Source organism: Hemibagrus wyckioides, linkage group LG03 (assembly GCF_019097595.1).
Source record: "Hemibagrus wyckioides isolate EC202008001 linkage group LG03, SWU_Hwy_1.0, whole genome shotgun sequence".
In the NCBI taxonomy this organism is placed as follows: domain Eukaryota; kingdom Metazoa; phylum Chordata; class Actinopteri; order Siluriformes; family Bagridae; genus Hemibagrus; species Hemibagrus wyckioides.
The window spans coordinates 13,047,646-13,067,839 of NC_080712.1; the positions used below are offsets into that span (position 1 = coordinate 13,047,646).

Here is a 20,194-nt window from a genome sequence, read left to right on the forward strand (position 1 = left end):
GGCTCGTACGGTGGACGATCCAAATAATCCGAACCTGATAATAAAGCTGTTGTTTATTTATTTAATAGAGAAACAGTGAATAATTATTGATATGATAATGTTTTCCATGAGGGGATATTTATATAACATTCCTGACTTCCAGAGAGAGGTCTTTCCAGAGAGAGATTTCTTCATAACATGAGCAAGCCTGTTTTTATTATTTTTAAGTGAAAGAAAGAGGCTGGTGTGGGAAAAGACATGGATGCTCTATATGTGAGTAATAACAGGAAATAATTTGTTCCATTGACATTCAGCAAAAATCTGTGACAAATTCATGAATAAATAAAAAAAAATCTGAAGATTTAATATGATTATAATACTTTAATTTATAATGATTTAATATAGATAGCCTCTTTTACTTCTCTTTCAAGCCAGTTTGTTTCTTTGTCCAGAATGTATACAGTTGTGGATCAGCTCAATAGTTATTCAAGCACAAGTGGAGAGCTTAAAGTCCTGACCCTTAGGCCTTTACCTTTGTTTTCCCATTGTACAAATATCTGCAAATATGTGCATTCTTCCTCTTCTTACTTCTCTGGACAGTTTTTATTCTACTTTATTTTGTGTTGTTTTTTCGGATGGGGGATTTTCTGCATTGCTGGGTTTGACATACACAAGACCAAAATGTTTAGCTTTTCCTGCCACATACAGGATAACAATATTCTGTTGAATCAGATCTTCCGTTTCTGTTGTTGGTCTGAACTTCCTGTTGTACCTTGTTACTGTTTACCACAAAGCTCAGTTTGGAGAAGACAAACACTGCAAGCAAGTTTATATCACCTGATGGCACACTGGAGAACACAAAGAGATCCATACTTTCCTGTTTCTGTTCTAAGATCAGGAGTATCTGAATGACCCAAACTGGATTATTGTTAAAACAGTAACAGGTCCAAGAGGATCACCAGATCAACAACCAAATAGGATGAACAGAGTAAACAATCAACAAAATCTTATTCCATATCTGTTGTCTCCATATCAGTAGGCAGAATGTCTCTGAAGTCTGTTGTGTTCGGATGTATTTCAAACCCCAAAATAACTTGAACAGAAACTTTAGACTTAAAAAGACCAAATCAACAAACAATTAAACAACATAAAGCTACTAAACAAATATTTCAGACCAGGACAATTACGTATATAGTAGACTTGACAATTTTAATTAAATGTATCTGTCGCCCTCTAGTGGCTCTTTGCAGTACAACGTTTAGGCCGCATTTTTGTTAGAGTGTTCAACGAATGGCAAAATTGCAATTTAGTTTAGTTTTTTTCTTGCCAGTTCCTAAAGGACCTTTTTGTGAAGTTTTTGTCTTTTATTCATATACTCATTCATTCATTCATTCATTCATTCATTCATTTATTTGTTCGTTTGTTTGTTTATAGGTGAAAAAGCCTACCATACAGGTCCCTTTGACTATATAACATTGTTGACTGAAGCTAAGCTTTTGTTATGCACAATTTGTCAGCTATGCATAGAAAACACAGCTGATCAGATATCGTTTTTGTTTCCTTTTAGGATTCCTCGAGCAGCAGTGACATAGATAGACAGACAGTCTGTGCTGGTAGAAGTGCTTTTAAACTGACTAGATGTTAAATAGACCTGCATCACTGGTGCATCACAGAGACTTTAGCTCAACATTATTTATGCACAGTTTGCACTCTACCTCAGTTTGTGACCATATGGCGACTGCTGGATGGATATTTTTGGTGGCACTGTTGCTACAGCAACACTACCTGATACATTATTACCAGGGCCACATGCACACACTATTAAATATGACTATAGTGTACTATAGTAAATTGTTAATAATTCACCATGTGACTGGTAGATTAGGTCGAGAATAATTTTACAATCATTTTATACCTAATATTGGGATTCATATAGGTGATGCATTTAGGTTAAGACTTACAAAAATGACCTGTGGGTATAAATAAAAGGTAGGTGAACCTCTGGTTCCTTATCTCACTTTATGTTCCATCTTCTAATTCACAATGATTACAGTTAATAGCATATACAGTAGGATATAGTATATACTAGGATGTTAGCTATTAGGATGAATTTAATGAGGTTAATTCAACAGAATAAGGTGAGGTGATGGACAGTGCCTGTGTATGATTTGTGTAAACTAAAAATTAACTTTTTTACATTACTGTAACACTGTGTGCCTCTTCTGTCCCTGGTCACAGATTTAAATACATTTCATTAGATGTTTTATGTATATCTAGGCTGAACTGTGTATTTTACACCCGATCAGGCATATCTGCAAAAACAGCCCTGACCCATCATGCACTGTGTATACTGACACCTTTCTATCAGAACCAGCATTAACTTCTTCAGCAATTTGAGCAACAGTAGCTCGTCTGTTGGATCAGATCACACAATTCAGCCTTTGCTCCCCACGTGCATCAATGAGCCTTGGCCGCCCATGACCCTGTTGCCGGTTCACCACTGTTCCTTCCTTGGACCACTTTTAATAGATACTGACCACTGCAGACTGGGAACACTCCACAAGAGCTGCAGTTTTGGAGATGCTCTGATCCAGTCGTCTAGCCATCACAATTTAGCCCTTGTCAAACTCACTCAAATCCTTACGCTTGCCCATTTTTCCTGCTTCTAACACATCAACTTTGAGGACAAAATGTTCACTTGCTCCACTAATATATCCCACCCACTAACAGGTGCCATGATGAGTGTTATTCACTTCACCTGTCACTGCTCATACTGTTATGGCTAAGCAGTGTATATAGTCAAATGTGATCATGTGAAGGGGTTTCCCAGACCATGGCACATACCCATGAATACGCAACTCAACTCATGATCTGTCAGTGGTCATAAAGTTATGCCTGATTGGTGTAGATTCCTGTACATTCACCTGCATGCTTCTGGCACAAAGAAGGGTCACGTGTACAACAAGTAAGATCAGACTCTACATGGCCACCTTGACCTCACTTCTATTTCTCCAACAGATCTGACTGCAGAGTTTTCTGTGGACACCTTTCAGTTTTCACCCAGAAAATGGTAGGTTGATTGGCTACACTAACGTTTCCCTTGATGTGAATGAGTGTGCGAATTTGTCTGTACAAGGTGCCTTGTAATGGACCGCTATCCTATTTCAGGTGTATTCTCACCTCACACTCTTTTCAAAGATATGAAAGCTATGTGACCTTGACCAGGATAAAGCATACTAAAAATGAATAAATGAACGAATGAATGAATCTGGTTTCAACAGAACCTACTGCTCAAGCTCTAGTATCAGTTTTCCTTTACTGTGCATACAGCAACTTGGTGGCTGGTTAAAACATGGCCAGCTGTAATACGTTTAGCAAAATTCTGGCTTCATAGTGGCTCAGTGTGAGTCAGCCACCTTGTATCCCAGCACTGGAGAGTAAAATATTTAGGTCATTGTCTACTTACACTTAGAGCACAAAAAAACCATTGTTGAGTGCAATAATAGTTTTAAAACTGGTTTGAAAGAGGAGTACAGGAGGCCACGTCAGGCATGATTGTTCTCTTAATTAAGACCCTTTTCCAGGGTGTTTCACTTCCTTCAGTAAAGTAATCACAGATTTGACACACACAGTTCACCATATCTGAAAACCTTCACCACATCTCCTAGTAATCAGTTTTTCAGGACCACAACACGATCCATGGTTTTAGTTTCCATGGTTTATGTATTTGCTGAAATATAATACTTCCTTATACGGTCAAAACTAATTCAGAGAAGATTATATATAATCTCACATTGTGTGGACACACAAATCAGTTTAATCATGTTTCCTGCTATTAAGAGTGTAATACCTGGGACTTGGTTTAGGGGGGAGCTGTAGGGCAGGGGGTTGTAGCTTTTGGGTGCACCTGTGAACAAAAAGAGGAACCGTATCATGGAAAAATAGTACACAAAAAATATTGATGGACGTCTTTATAAAAAAAAAAAAAAAAAGGTGCTATATTTAACAGGGGCTACCAAGATGGAGCAAAAGAATTTCATCAGAATCGGGCATGAGAAGCGCGCCGAAAATAACACGCAGAAATGAAAGTCAGAAACGGAGAGCTTGCAATGGAAATATCTACCCAGTTTCCTTTCTCTTTTAGCACAAGAGTGTGAGGCTCAAAAGCTACCATAGACTCACCTGCTGACGGATGGAGAACTGTCCTATAAACAGAGAAAAGTCAAGGTTTTCAATATAATTCAATTTAAGTGAATAAATGTAAAGTAAGCTGATAAGACACAATATTTAAAACTCACATGGTCAGGAACCTCATAGACGTCTGTAGACAAGACGGGAAGATCATTAGCATGATACAAAACATAACCTTCCTTTCTGCAACCTAACTCTCTCTCAAAAATATCACATAATTTTCTGATTGCAGTTATTTGATCAGAGTGTTGATAACTTTTCTACTTTTCTACTAAGAAATTTTTTCTTGCCGTAGAACATTTACTGATATGGCACATACTTTATTGTTTTAATGTTCAGTAACCACGTGGAAACACTGATGGCTATTTTGGCACTGGTTGCTCAAGTGGTCTGGATTGTGGATCGAAAGGTCAGGGTTCAAGCCCTGGCACTGCAAAGCTGCCACTGCTGGGCAATTGAACAAGGCCTATAACTTTCTCTGTTCTAGGGGCACTGTATCATAACTGCCCTTGCGCTCTGACCCTAACTACCATATATGGTATATATGTTTATATATAATGCCTCCATTTCACTGTGCCTAATATGAGGAGAAAAATGTAACTCTTACTTATCTATTTTAGTGCATTGTTGTGCTTGAATGTCTGAGGTCTGCAGTCTATAGCCCTTAAAAACACTTACTAATTTACTCCACAAAGTTGCTTTGTGCTTTTGGCCATTTTCTTTCACCAAAGTGTTTTTGTTCTACTGAATTCTGAGGCATTTAAAGAACATTTCAGGATGTTTAATGCTCATGAATCTACTGCACAAGTGATGACTAGATTACAAATAGTAACATACCTGGACTGTATGAGCGTCCTGACTGCATTCCTTGGTGATCTATAGGAAGAAAAAAATTCCCCGTATTGTTGATTAAAGGTGAGAAACTCAAGATAATATAATGCTAGGCTTATTGCTGAACCATTACATATAAACTGGCTATGAAATCAGTGATTCCACAAGAGTGAATTGCACCAACAGTATATTACTGTACAAAAAGTTTACGTTGCTTCTAATATTAAGACCTTTTTCAGAAGGGTCAATATAGTTATCGTCTGTGTCATCCTCTGGATCAATGTAATCCTCCTGCAAAGAAGTAAATAAGGAATTAGGTACAGTTTCAGGAAAAGAAAGAGCATAACCATGTCCGAGATTAAGTGTAGTTTGAAAGCGAACTGTGACGCAAACAGCGATATCTTTACTTACATCATACTTTGCTTGTTGCTTAGGCTTCTCTGGAATTGGAGGTTTGGTTGGTAGGAAGGGCGTCATCGGTTTACCGGTTTGTCGACCAGGACGTGTGTCTGTTAAAGAGAAGCGACAGAAGAAACCAGAAGTTCTAGTTTTGATTAGAGTTCACTGACTACATGCACATGCTGGGGCAGTTTGTGATATGCCATGAAATGATGTACCGCCTGATGTAGCGATTCAATGACTTGATGATTGTGGGATTATTTGTATCATAAGGATAACAAGAAGAACCCTACCCAGGTAGTCTCCTCCAGTGTAGTTGATCTGTCGGGGTGGAGTGAAGACTCTCTCACAAGGCGGAGGCTCATAGTTATAATCAGCCTGTGGTTCTTCATACAGGTCATTGTCCTGCAATATGGAATTAGTTCAGATTCATCTGTATATCAGAGGCGCGGAGGATAAAAATGATGGGATACTCACAAATTCTGAATCGGATGACTGCCCAGAATCCTGATTATCACCTGAATAAAGAGAGGAGAGCAGTGAATTGATTGATTAGTATATTTTACTTGCATTCTGTAGGCATGCATTATCAAAATCCATCAACTTTAATAAAAAGGTGAAGAATACCAGGGTAGTCTCTTGCAGGTACCTTCGGAGGTGCTTTGTTTTTTAGTCTAAAACAGAAAACAACCAAAAAGAGGGCATTAATACTTCATGTCTTTTTATCCATAAACTCAATTTCGTTTTTGAAAAAGGAACAGATTACTATTAACTTTAACACATTTAGTATGTAATAAATACTTCAAAAGGAATAGGACTACTTTTATCACCGGAACAGCTTTTTTCAGGATTTCCTGTGTGAATGCTGCTAATTCCTGAACTATGTGTAGTGGAATATTGGCCAAGAAAATATATTTGGCAAGAAAAAATAGCTTTTGGTGTTTGGGAATAGACAGAGATTTAAATGAACTTTGCTTCAGAATTTCTCATCTTGGTACAATAGTGAGATTTTGTGGCCTTTGGGTTTTTTATTCCAGATGTCCATGAGGTCATTGTTTAATTTGTTGGGCATGTGTCGAGTTTTGTTCACACTGAAATATTTAACATCGTTAAGAAACACTGCTTGGAATTTCTTGGTGATTATATGACCTTATACAGCATGATTATTAGATGTTATAGAACCTGTTTGTAAAAGAAAGATGCTTAAATTATGTTGCTCATGACCGGTGACCGAGTTATAATCTAAGGACTTGCTATTGCCTGAAAATTATTCTGTATATGACCAGTTTGCCATTGTGCTCTTGGGTAGATGGCCCTTTTCTTCTCAGGAAAGCTGTGTGTGATTCCAATCTGTTAGACAGCCAAAAGCCAAATTGCTGTTGTACGGACCAATAAAGCCTCATTTATCCTAATCTCCTCCATGAGATGGCTGCTTGTGCTATTATGTTTAAGAGAATTGCATGTAGAAGCCATCTTTAAGCCTTTTTCCAAACAAAAACACATTTAGCTATAGGGCAAAAAGTTAAAAGATGTCCAGTCTGACCTTAATTCATTTTCTTTCCTCAGAGCTCATGGCTTTGTTCTCTTTATACATGGTTCCTGTGTGTTTATGTGTTTAAGCTCCAAACTCCAAATCACATATAAAAATAGTTTCTCCCCATTAATCCACCTCCCTGTCCAACAAAGCTCCTTCTGTTACTTGCAATTTAATGTAGATTTCCTACATTACACAAAATGTTGCTTGGCTTCCTGATAATGGTGGTGCAAGGGGGATCCAGCCCTTAGTTCATCTCTCCCTTAAAAAAAAGTGAATTTCAATACTTTTCAATCCTTTACTCTGTTCAGCTTCATCATCTCCTTATCTGTAAGCTTTGCTGAAACAGATCGGGTTCCAGAGCTCCAACTATCACACCAACTAGAACCAATTAACTAGAACTAATTCTGTATGCAAATTTTAACCTGGAGCTGGAGCTGGTGTGACCTAAACCAAAAGCACATTTTTAAAATATTAAATATAAACTCTACCACAGTGCATTTGTTGAAACACTGGACAAAACCCCAGCGGAATAATTGCTATGGCCAGCAGGATCTGATAAGTATACATTTCTCAACCTCAACTACATCAATTGAGTTGATATTTGGGCTTAACTAGAGATGTTTTTTTACTGCTTGCTTGTACCTGCCTGTGATATTCATAGTGAATTTAGTTCTTTCAGTTTCCCTAAACAAAGCAACTAATAGCCTAAATTTAAACCACTAAAACCCTGACCAGGCAGATAAGTATGCAGTAATGTGTTGCACAGCACCACATGCTCATATTAATAAATGTGGTATGTGTTTGTTGTTCAAGTTTCACATCTGACCACTTGCTTGCACCCGCATGAAAAAGTAACAGTCCAGGTGCACACCTCAACCAGCAATGTTTAAAGAAACAATAGTGAGGCAAATATTTATATCTGTATTTCTGTGTCAAACACGTGAGGGCTTTTCACACTTGAAATAGTGAACCCTGGGTCGTTGTAAACCTCGTGTAAACAGAATCCTGGGTTCTCTTGTCAAAGAAAAGCAGTTTCACACTGCTCATACTTTACTAGCGGTTAACAGTTAACCCTGGGTCTTCATAATCTGACGTTTCAGACAGTTCATTCCTAAACCCTGGGTTTATATTATCATCTACCCAGTATATTTGCATGATTAGATAAATTCAGCACAAAACATCTTGTCTTGCCGCTAAGCATCTAGCTGTACCACTGCATCATTTCACAATGAACTCGTTTTGGCACTGTATTGTGGAGTTAAACCTGCAAAAGCAGCACTAACCCTGCTTCATATCAGAGTTTCCTAAACTCCTAAATAGCTTCTAAATACGATAGTGAAATGTTCCTCTGCCCATGGTTAAAAGCGGGATCAGAATGACACTAACCCAGTTACATACATAACATGTAAACACATTTAGTGTGTTTAAGATATGTTTTCCATTGTTAAAAAATGTATAAAAATACATCAGAATATCGAGTCAGGATCTCCTTGTACTGATGAGCACAGTATATGTCTGGTTTCTTTGGACCAAGAAAAAAACTGCATGCCACATCTATTCCTCCGAACATAGTGGTATGTTCTGGAAGGTGCCTATAAGTTAGATGTATGTAAATCATGTTAAGTTTGTATAATCACAGCGGATATGCAGAACAATACATTTTAAGTGTAATTTAAATAAGTATGAGTTCCTTTTATGGTCTGCCATTTCCCGTTCTAAAACACAGCAGAAACAGAAGCGTGGCCATGTAGAAGCAAACACATGGAAATCACAGTCAAACAAGTTTGATGTAATACCCTTACAACAGCAGATATGATATTTTTTTCTGAAATATAAAATGCTTCTAATAGTCAACAATCATTGTTTGAATTACATATAAGTGATTGTTGTATTTGTTTTCCTGAACACTTCAACCTTTCTCATGAAAGAAAGAAGAAGTTGTGCAGACTGACTGATGATCATAGTTTAGCACTTCTCCTAGCAGACCAACAAAACCAATATCATGTGACTGGTGCACAATTAAAGCATGTGGCAGTCTGGGAAAACCCTTCCCATAGTGACGTTTGGGCATTTTCTACTACATACACAGGTTTTTTGGAATTGAACTGTTTCATTTTACGTATATAGTACTTTACAAAAAGTCTTGAAAAGAAACTCTTAAAAAAAGTCTTGAAAAGAAATGCTCTTAAAGTAAATGAGCTTAAAAAAAGTAATGAAATGAAATATTTCTACATTAAAAGAAAATACTATAAAGAACAGTAAACTGTAATAAACTAAACAATGTCAATATTTGATGAGACAATACTTTGCTTTAATAACGATAATTATAAAAATAATAAACTGAGCATCTTGGATAATCTGTGATCTTGGATAATCTGTGATATATATATATATATATATATATATATATATATAGGTGCATTTCAACACCTGTCTACATCCAAACGTGAGATAATCTGTGATATATATATATAAAGGCAACGCAAGTTCTTGCATTTCAACACCTGTCTACATCCAAACGTGAGATAATCTGTGATATATATATATAAAGGCAACCGCAAGTTCTTGCATTTCAACACCTGTCTACATCCAAAAGTAAGAAGGGAAAAAGTTGAAAAAAAAAAAAGCCCCTAACCTTCCACAGTCTCATCAGCATTTAAATTTTCACATCATTTTCTCTTCACTTGACTGATCACTGTCTGCACATGCATCAGCGGGAAAATACTCGCTGATTAATTCAGTCAGGTCTATTCTGTTGGCTAAATTTTTTTTTTCCAAACATGACCATTACAGACCTTTGTCTGTAAAGAGTATCTAAGCAGACATCTGATTAAAAACTGAACTGCTTAGTTCAGTTTCACTAGCAATTCAATGGCTTTATCACATCGAGAGAGTCAAGGCCCGAATCTTTAGATTTTAGATATCATTAGGCGACCTGCTTGTATTTAACACTGCATTTTTTCAACTGACCAGTAGTTCAGAGCAGAATGTGTAGCACTTGACCTTTGTCATACCTGTCTATTGTATTTCTTCCAGTTTTAAGAATGTTGGCTGTCTGTTCAGTTTGGAACCTGAAAGAAATGACCAGAAAAAAAAAAAACACATTATCATATCATTACTTTTGTTTTACTCATTCCTCTCTAATTCTCTAGATTTTAGCAAAAATATTCCCCTCCTTCTAATATACCACAGCTGAATGCTCTAGTACGTTATTGTTCACTCAACCATGGTTCCTGTTGGGACCAAGCTAGTAGAGGAACCGATACACATCTCACTACAGATGTTTCCATCTATTTATTTCTTCAGCACTTTGTAAAAACAAAATTTGCTTTCCAATTACTTTCATCAACCCACAAACGGTCCCACATTATTTCCATTCCTCAGATACACTATGTATTACAGCATCATATTCAACGTGGACATTTGAAATAAGTGTATATTGTGTTAAAAAATCTAAAAGATATGGGTTATGTCTGTTGAATTGCAACTAAGAACTTACCGTTTTATTCGATTGAAAATGCTGTCGTCGTTCTTTTTGATGTCCTGAACTAATTTTTGGATTTGCCTGGAACACAAATGAGCACTGAGATTAAACTATCAACCTGAGACACTGTTTGCATATCTAATGCACAATCACAGCTACATGTCTGCACTATAGTGTAAGAGTAAAGACTCTACAGCATGTGAGGGAAATGTGTGGACGACTTGCACAGGGCAAATCGTTTATTTTATTCATAGATTTGACAGGGACAGTCCTCATTAATAAACACAAAGAAAACCATAAATGAGTCGGAGTTAGCATTGGTTATTTTTTCTAGGCTAATTTTTATTAATTTCAATAATTTTCCGTTATCCCTGGCCGACTCTTACAATGGCAACCTAGGGGTAAAATCAAATTAAGACTGAAATAAAATAGCTTCGAAATATCAAGTAAAAATGTACAATCATAAAATCAAAACGAAACAAAAACAGTTTAAAACAAATTGAGAAATATCCCCAATTTAGTTAAAATAAAATATATACCTGGTTCAATAAATTAATGTTGGCATTGTTGGTTCACCAAGAGCCATTTTTTTAAATTCGGGGCAGAAATGACGCAAAGGATGAATTTTCTCTAAATAAGATATGGCATATTATTCTACTTAAATGAGAAAACAGCCTGATGTAGTCAGCCTGACTAAATCATAACAGATATACGGAATAGTATATATAAAAATATATGTTTTGGGGTGTGTCCTGGTTAAATAAATAATTCTGCTTTAGTTAATGAATGTTCACAGTGCCTTAATGGTTATGTGTATTGGGTTAAAATAAAAAAGTTATCTTTTGTAGTTTCAATGTGATGGACACACAAAAGGTTATAAACCACAGTATAAACCACACTTGGAACAATGTGGGAAAAAAAGGTCTCATGAATCATGAGAAACTTAGCAGACACCTACTTAAAAGCTTTAGATTGGACTTATTTTAAAATGCAAGGCACACGCTTTTCACTTTACATGGGTGTTAAATAGCACACTGACTCATGGCTGTCTGAAAGTGTTATCATTTATGAACACTGGTTTGTTACCCTGGGTGTTTATAAGTGTGTAGATGTGGGAGTGGTAGTGGAGATGAGAGTGTGAGCGGATTGAGACGTATAATTAATGAGATTATAGTTTTGCTTAGTCGACTCTCTCCCCATCCCGTGTACTCACACGCTCACTAACTGGAGCATAAAGTAATCGGTAGAAAGATTTCTCAAAACAGACATCAGCTGCATTTCAGAACATTGTGCTTAAACCACAGGCTCTTACGACACACGCTGTTAGAGAATTCTTTCTTGACACCATTGTTGTCACAGAATGCAATATTTCACCATTAGCGAAAAAACCCACATAAAACCCACAAAACACACGGCCAAACATTCTTCAAAAACTTCAACTCGCAAAAATGCTACATGAAATCTCAAATCCCTTTATCAGTGCTCGCTGTACGTTCACACCAATGAGTAGCTCTTAGCTCTGAATCGGGCAAAAGACTAAATTAATACATGAAACACACTCAAGGAAACACTAAATGAATACTTTTCATTCAACTAAAGCTGTTTTATGTTTGTCTGTAATACCATGATACTAATTAACAAACACAACATTTCTTCTGCACCTAGGCTGCTATAACCTTCACAGACTTAGTTAAAACCTTCAGCTAACCTAATATTGAAAAATGTATATATATATATATATATATTTTAAATTAACATAACAGTGAACACTGCATTAGAATACAACAACATCAACAACACAGCTTTCTTACCGGAGTTTCTCACTAGCCGGAACAGTGATCTTGCTCAGTTTCTCCATGCTGTGTGAAAGAATGAGGATGTGTGCGTTCTTTAAACTAACGCTATGAGGGCTTGGCAAAAAGCCAGGGTTAGACGTCTGACAAATGTAGTGGGGTTTTCTTTCCTTTCATTCCTTTCATTTATTATTGTTTTTATTTTCTTTTCCTTCCTTTCTACATTTTTTTTTCTTTCATTGTATTCATTGTGATAGAAAATATAAACAGGTTGCTTTTTTTTAATAATAAAAATAGAATGATGGGCTTGATTATATGACATATAGACATACAAGTCTCATATATATTCCCCTGTGGGGCAGGAAGATTTTTAAACCCATTTCAGTCCAACAATGAACTTGCATAACTGCCTCATAAGACAGACACAGGACGCTGTTTTACTGAATTAAAATGAAACTGGTCCAATTTCTGTCCTGCAGGGTTTCATGGATATCTCTCCAACACAAACAGGCTACTTCATCCGAATACTAACAAAATACAATCTATGAGAAAGAATCACCGCTGTTGAGGCTGCTAATGGACAATAGGCTCTGTCCATACAACGCTTCCACATTCAACATTATATTGTAGCTTTCATTTCCGGTTTGTTCACAATGGCTGTACACTATAGTTCTAAGACCTCCCATAAATAGCAGTAAACAATGTCCACCAAATTGTAAAGTCGTGCATCGTGGCTTCTTCAAACAAACAAAGAAAATGCATTCAATGTCATATTGACATTTCATTATCAGTTATGTTTTTCCTTATTATTTTTTAAAAAGAAATCTGTTTATTTTGGATTATGTGGAATAATCACCACACGAGTCCCTGTTGTTACTATGGAAACATTTATGTACCACACCTGCAAGCAGCGATTGGCGGGTCCAAGCACCAAGGGCGCAGCAGTGTTTCATGAAACGATACTGGATATCCCATTACTGGACATACAGTAGTAATGAATAAACAAAGTAAGTTGAAATAAACAGAATAAACTAAATGGTCAATATTTTGAATTATTTAATTTCCAAGATCTAAGACCTAAGATTTCTAAGTTCCTATTTAAATGAAAACAAATTTGTGATATTGATATAACCGCTTTATACAGAAGCTCAGCTGTTCCTCATGTCTAATCTCTTCTATGGAAGCATGTGTTTAGTCGGCCATCTGATGGTTTTGCTTTAAAATGGATCATAATGTTTTGTACATAATAAATGCTAAGAAACTCTGAAATTCATGTTAATATTTCTAAGATGTTACTTTTCATAGAATTTGTAATGAAACTGATATTACAATCGAAAACGATGCAAAATCAAAGGATTGTATAACTTGCATGACAGTAGAATTAAATCACACTTCATTTAAGTTTTAATAATTTCAATAATTTAATTTATTTCCTTTCCTTGTCAACACTATCAGCTGATCAACACTGCATTTGCGGTTTTGCCTCATTGATAGCTTGACATCATCTTGACTAAACTTAGTGTGAATCTGAATCACCCTTAAGAAGGTTTTATTAATAAGTTGTCAGCTATTGGTACTATTACTATTAAGCCCTATATGCAATTTAACCAGTACTGAATATGTCAACAATGGGTCATGTTGCACAACAAACAGTGGAATTAGGCCACATTTTTTGTTTGCGCTGTGTGAAATATATTGCCTTATCGTAGCAACACTGTTCCACGTGTCATAGGTAACTTCCCTATTTAAATTTGTTACTATAATTTTTACAATAAGCGCTATAACTCTGATGAATGGAAAATGGTTAAGATGTTGGTCTACTTTGTCAGAAGGTTGGGAGTTCAAATACCAGGATCACCAATTCATTTGCTCAGTTGTATAAATGAGATAAAAGTAAGTTAAAAGTGTCTACATGCCATAAATGAATCCCCTAAAAGACATATTAAAAAGGTGTGGTTATAAGCCTAATTTTTAGATGCCATGTCTCTGTGTCTGTGCCCAGCCATTTAACATATATATGAAGTTTAAGCCAGTTTGCATGACATACTTTGGAATTATGACACACTACCTGAATGCACATTAAGTGATGAATTGATTTGTACCTTCACCAAGGCAAAACCATGTCTGATATTAAATTTTCCATTGCAATTTAGCACCAACGATTGCTTGACATCAAATTGATTCTTCTAGGAACAGTAGCAAAAAGATGAGTTCCTGTTGCTAGCTAGTGGTGACTCACTAGTGAATGAATCACCACTGTCACATTTATATGAGTGTACCGTATCATCAAGCATACATGTGAATTTAAAGTCACATTGCTTGATGCAATGCCACTGACACTCTGTTTTCTGTTTCCGTCGAATGACTGATGTTGACTGATCACCTTGCTGTAACAACACAGTTTGAGTTATCAAAATTTCCACAGCAAATTAGTATCATGGACATCTTGACATCATGATAACCGTCTGATGAGTCCCCAAAGAAGAATATTTTAAAGAAAGGGTACAATATTGTGCACCAGGTCTAGATATAATAATAATAATAATAATAATAATAATAATAATAATAATAATAATAATAATAGTACAATTCAAGAATTCAACTTTAGGGATTCTTTCATTTGTAGTTCTCTTCTAGAAATGTTTCATGTCAGTGAGGAAGTCAGAAAGGCCAATACAGCTCGAGTGTAGCATAACTGTAATGTAGCATCCGTTAGGTCTGTTTTTGCTAAATGAAGCGTTTAAAAACAAAACAAAACAAAAACAAGCCAAAAAAAACCTACGACAAAATAAAGCTCAGGGAAAGAATGCATGCTTATTATAGATAATATCTTTGCAACAGAGCATTGCAAAACCGTACTCACGCAAACAGTACACAACTATGAAAATGACTTTTAGCACTCTTGGCAGGAAGTAAAATTTGCAGTATAAATCCAAGCACAAATACATCACTGATTTTTATGCATGTATTCAGTACACACTAAAAGCTTTTATACAGTGTGTTTAGTCATGCCTCAGTTTAGTCATGCCTCCACACAAGTGTCAGGACGCCCTGTAAAAATGTGTATCCATCCATCCATCCCTCCATCCATCCATCCGTCCGTCCCACCTTGTTTTTACGCACACATATAAGTGAAGCACAAGCTCCACAGAAATCCATCCAAATTCAATAAAGCAATAATACATAACTGACAGTAGTATCATTGCTGTTAGGATATCAGTAACTTATGATCTCTTATGATCTCGCATTGGTGCTTTAGGTTTCAATACCAACGATGACCTGTACACACAACTCTTGCTCTATTTCCCTCTTATTAAAAACAGCTGGATTATAATTACAATTATATGTAATGTCATTGTAAAATAGCTGTTTTTGTTGTTCTTCATTCTTGAACACAAGGCAGGGGTGAAAGTGCCAATCAGCTCATTAATTTGAGATGTGACATATCTTTGGATTTATGGAGTAAACCCCTAAAGCACAGGGAGAAGATGCAAACTCCACACACAGGGAATCAAACCCCCAACCCCAGATGGTCAATGTACTAACCACTAAGCCATCATGCTCCCTACTGGTAATGTAGATTAGCTAAAAGGTTCTCTGACACAAGGCAGTGAAGATACTTGTTACTTGTTACTTTATAAAATGTGCAATATATACATCTCAGTATGAATCCAAATAATCAAGGTATAATCAAGGTGCAATCTTGTAAATGTTTTTACATAGTACTCCTTTTATTTATTCTAAATCATTCCTTTTTTAACTTCTTACTTTGAATTCCTTCATAGATTAAGTCCTTGTTACTGTCTGAGAGCTGAAAAATTTTATGTTGTATCGTATTTTTTTTGGAACCTTACAAAATAACTAACACTTTTTTACTTTGCCAACAAACAAATGATTACTAAACAGTTTTACATTTTTCCTGCAAACTAACGGCTCAGTCTTGCATCACGTACCTTATATTTAGAAACTGTGTGTTGTCTGGAAACCTGTGTTGTGTTTTGTGTAGGAGTTTGTGTCATTCTATCTATATTAATCTATGACCTTTTTCTGCATTTCCCCTTTGCAATTTGCATCCCTCTCAGAAATGTACTAATTTCTATCTTTCTATCTATCTTTCTGTAATCTATCTATCTATCTATCTATCTATCTATCTATCTATCTATCTATCTATCTATCTATCTATCTATCTATCTATTAAAACATTTCTACATATACGATTGGCGAGACACATTTCTGATAGTCAGTAGGTGCATAGAGATCCATGCAGATTTTAACAAATGATCAACCTGCATGTTGCTCTTCTTCCTCCTGAGTGTCATGACTCTAGCAGGTTGGTATGGTAATGTTGTGTTCAATTAGCCTACATGTTTCCAACTTAATTTTATAGTTAAGTCAAAAACATTTTACACAACCGGAATTGACTTAAAGTGATTTGCAATAAGGAATACAATATCAGAAAACCAATGAATTCAACAATAACATCAGTATAAACTTCGTAAAATTGATCAAAAGTCTAAAAATCTTTTTTATGCTAATGTTAGAGCAGCCCTGATGTGAAAAGGTAGACGGATTTAGAGTGCAAATAGGGAATAGATAAAAGAAGTTGACTACATGATCCTAGCAGCCAGATGTATACGGTTGAAGCAGATTACAGATATAGTCAAAGCCATTTTGTGCTTAGACCTACACCAATCAGGCATAACATTATGACCATCTGCCTAACATTGTGTTGGTCCCCCATTTGCTGCCAAAACAGCCCTGACCTGTCGAGGCATGGACTCCACTAGATCCGGGAAGGTTTACTGTCAGTTTTATTCAGGACTTTAAAAATATGATCAAATCACAGTGGCAGTACAAAGAATAATTGTGTTAATGTTACTTCATTCAATTTCGCAGAACTGAGGAACACGCTTGAATTAAGTAGGTTCAATGAGATTTTTGTCAGTGAATTTCACAAGAATAGGAGAACTATGATCCCTTTACTTTGTTCCCGTTAACAGTCTGGCATTTTCAACCATCTGCATCTGAGATGTGATGGACTGAGGCAGTCTGACATACAATAATACAACTGCGATTAAATAAATGCACGATTTAAAAGAAAGGAAGTGTTTTCATTTCGCAATAGTTGCACTATCATTCTCACTTACTTCTTTTAGTAAAACCCTGGCTGGTCAGAGTGGTAGTGGAACCGAAAACAGTCCTAGAAACACTCAGGGTGAGTTTGGAATGCATCCTGGTTATGATACCAGTCCTTTACTTGGGCCCCACACATACACCCACACACCTACCCACCCACTCACACACACACACATACACACAAACAGAACAATTGAGGAAACTCTACACTCCCCTGGAGCTGCAACGTTACCCTGCAGTGTCACCATGCTACCCACCACAATCCTTCACTTTTTAATTTACCTGAAGAATTATTACCTCCTACTAAACTGCTATGACAATTAAATCATCATTTTCAAAACAATTTGCAAGAATAATGTGTGTGTATATGTGTATCATCTCAGGACGTTTTTCCTTGTCAGCGTCACCTCTGGCTTGCTCATTAGGATAAATTTCAAATTTATAATTTATATCCTGAATTTGCATTTGACTGTAAAGCTGCTTTGTGACAATATCCATTATTAAAAGCGCTATACAAATAAACCTGAAATGAATTGTTTATCACAAATTGTAAACCAAACATTTCCTATTAAAGAATGAATTATAACAGTGAGACATGAACTGTTTTTGTTTTGTTTTGTTACGTAGAGACAACACTTATTTTGTAATTAGCAGACAACATATGAACATAAGCTGATAACTCAGTGACGGTGATAAATGTACAACATTGCAGCCTGAAAAAAAGATGCAAACAACGATGGTCATGATGGTCAGTCGCTCTATACATGAGTAAAATCGGTTACTGAAACTAACTGGCTGTTTATTTTAAGTGCATGGTGACTGAGTTTACACAATAGGTCTCATGGTTTAGGTTGAGGAAGTACTTTTCACTTAGGAGGAGGAGGATCTTTTATAGTGTGTTAAAATCTGCCTGATGTCTATAAGGTCAGCAAGATTGTGATGAGTTAATAAATACAATAACTTCCCGAGTTATAAATACCTACATCCAATGTGTCATGAAATAGTTCAGTAAGTTATTTAAGTTTAAGGATAATAAAGCAATTACAGTAATTTTAGTATAGAATAGTATTGATGCTAGAAAGTGGTTACTATATTAATTTGTAAAAAAAGGCCAATTGGTATTGCATCTTTAACTGTATACTGTATACTTATTTACAGAGCAGCTTCACAGAAATCTAAATGTACATGTCGATCTCTAATGAGCAAGAGAGAGGTGATAGTTGCAAGGTAAAACTCCATGAAACACCATGAGCAGAAATAGTGGCAGAAATAAACCTATGTGCAAGCATTACATTTGCATAAGTAGATTTTACACGTACATACTCCCATAGCTTTAATATTTCAGTAATATGGGAGCTCTGGTACATTCATTACTGTCTACACTTTGTTTAACATCCAAAACAATCATAATAGAGCAGAATAAAGCAATTTATTCACACACAGAAATAATGACATTTGCAACCACTGTGCTATTCTGCCATTAGAGCAATGTGATCATAGAGTAGGTGGCAAATACAACAGCCTCAATTCTGCTGAACCTAGTTGCTCAAAGAAACCAAAATCATTAAACTATTTAGCTACCTAATTATCATACAGAAATGACAGGTGCTCTAATGCCAGTTCCAAACAGTAACTTTTCTAAGCATCTAACCATTTTCTCTACCACTTATCTTACACATTGTCGCAGGGAACCTGGAGTCTATCCAGATTTAAAAATCTAACAAACAAATTTAGTCCATTTCTTTAGTCTTCTCTAGTTATGCCCTCAAAATACACACCTCTCTAGCCTAGAGGACCTGAATGCTAGTACAAATGGCAAAGCGCTCTATATTGCCAGCTCACATGAATAACATGGAGGTAAAGAATCCACTTTGTCAGCTGATTTCATGTTGGTGTGTCAATATTATGTGCCAACCTGAGGTGTAACAGAGCCTACAGTTATTCCTCTGAACATATATTTTTGGGTAAGATGTTGTGGAATAAAAAACAACAGCAATATTGCTAATTATTATAACTTGGCTGACCGTGATGTTGACTGTGGATCTGATGATGGTTCAGGTTTTAAAAATGTGGAAGGATGTTTTTAGACCAGACAGAGTGAAAGTGTCTGAACATATTTGTTCTATTAGGAAGTCAGTGGAAGTTTGTGAAGGTTAACATGTTAATGTGTAGCAGTAATGAGGAAACGAAACCATATCTCACGGTCGGTGGATGAGGCTGAACTTGCTCAGATCGCTGTCAGAGAGTTTCTGTGGTGGAGAAAAGACAAAAGAGTTTTATTAATCACATTATCCTGCATTTGTTCAATTACTATCCATTTCTTTCTGTGCATTTAGAGGAAAGGTTTAATTTGAAACACAGTAAATATGTTTGTGATGGGTTTAGTGATTATGGTGCTATTTTGTTGGTTAGGGCTTCCATCCATCTATTTTCTGAACTGCGTATACTACACATGGTAGTGGGAGCCTGGAGTATATCCCAGGGCATTCAGTGGTACAAGGCTGGGGACAAAATGACTATGGACAATTAGGGATGCTAGTCAGTCTAAAACACATGTCATTGGAAAGGAAACTGGTGTTGAAAGGAAGCTGGGAGAACATGCATACTCCACACACATGGAGTGGGAATCCCTTGGTGGTGCAAGGCAAGGTAGCTAACCACTGTGCCCCCCTAAAGTTAGTGCTTTATTTTTGCTAGGAGGTTTTTGTTAGCTCCTAAAGAGCAAGAGTTTCTCACTCACCATTTCCAGTCACATTTAATGTCATATTAATGTGTAGAAACAGTCGAGTCAGTGTATATTGGACAATTCAGCAATAAACCCAGTTGTGCTGAGTTAAAGCGGAA

At 36.2% G+C, this 20,194-nt stretch overlaps 1 protein-coding gene across 3 annotated transcripts in view; it reads right to left on the bottom strand.

Moving 5' to 3' along the window:
• Window positions 1–20,194, bottom strand: part of blnk (B cell linker) — a 35,677-nt gene that overhangs the window by 6,483 nt on the left and 9,000 nt on the right. For 2 of the 3 annotated variants that reach the window (XM_058385784.1, XM_058385782.1), the window contains exons 3-14: window positions 19,553–19,599; window positions 10,437–10,502; window positions 9,952–10,008; window positions 6,028–6,074; window positions 5,878–5,918; window positions 5,694–5,805; window positions 5,413–5,510; window positions 5,232–5,292; window positions 5,008–5,046; window positions 4,278–4,300; window positions 4,162–4,184; window positions 3,830–3,886 (exon numbers count right to left, since the gene is read on the bottom strand). In XM_058385784.1, coding sequence (XP_058241767.1) covers window positions 3,830–3,886; window positions 4,162–4,184; window positions 4,278–4,300; window positions 5,008–5,046; window positions 5,232–5,292; window positions 5,413–5,510; window positions 5,694–5,805; window positions 5,878–5,918; window positions 6,028–6,074; window positions 9,952–10,008; window positions 10,437–10,502; window positions 19,553–19,599 — 671 coding nt within the window. Of the gene's footprint in view, window positions 1–3,829; window positions 3,887–4,161; window positions 4,185–4,277; window positions 4,301–5,007; window positions 5,047–5,231; window positions 5,293–5,412; window positions 5,511–5,693; window positions 5,806–5,877; window positions 5,919–6,027; window positions 6,075–9,951; window positions 10,009–10,436; window positions 10,503–12,232; window positions 12,320–19,552; window positions 19,600–20,194 lie in introns of those variants that run through there. The other variant, XM_058385785.1, reaches the window with a different exon arrangement.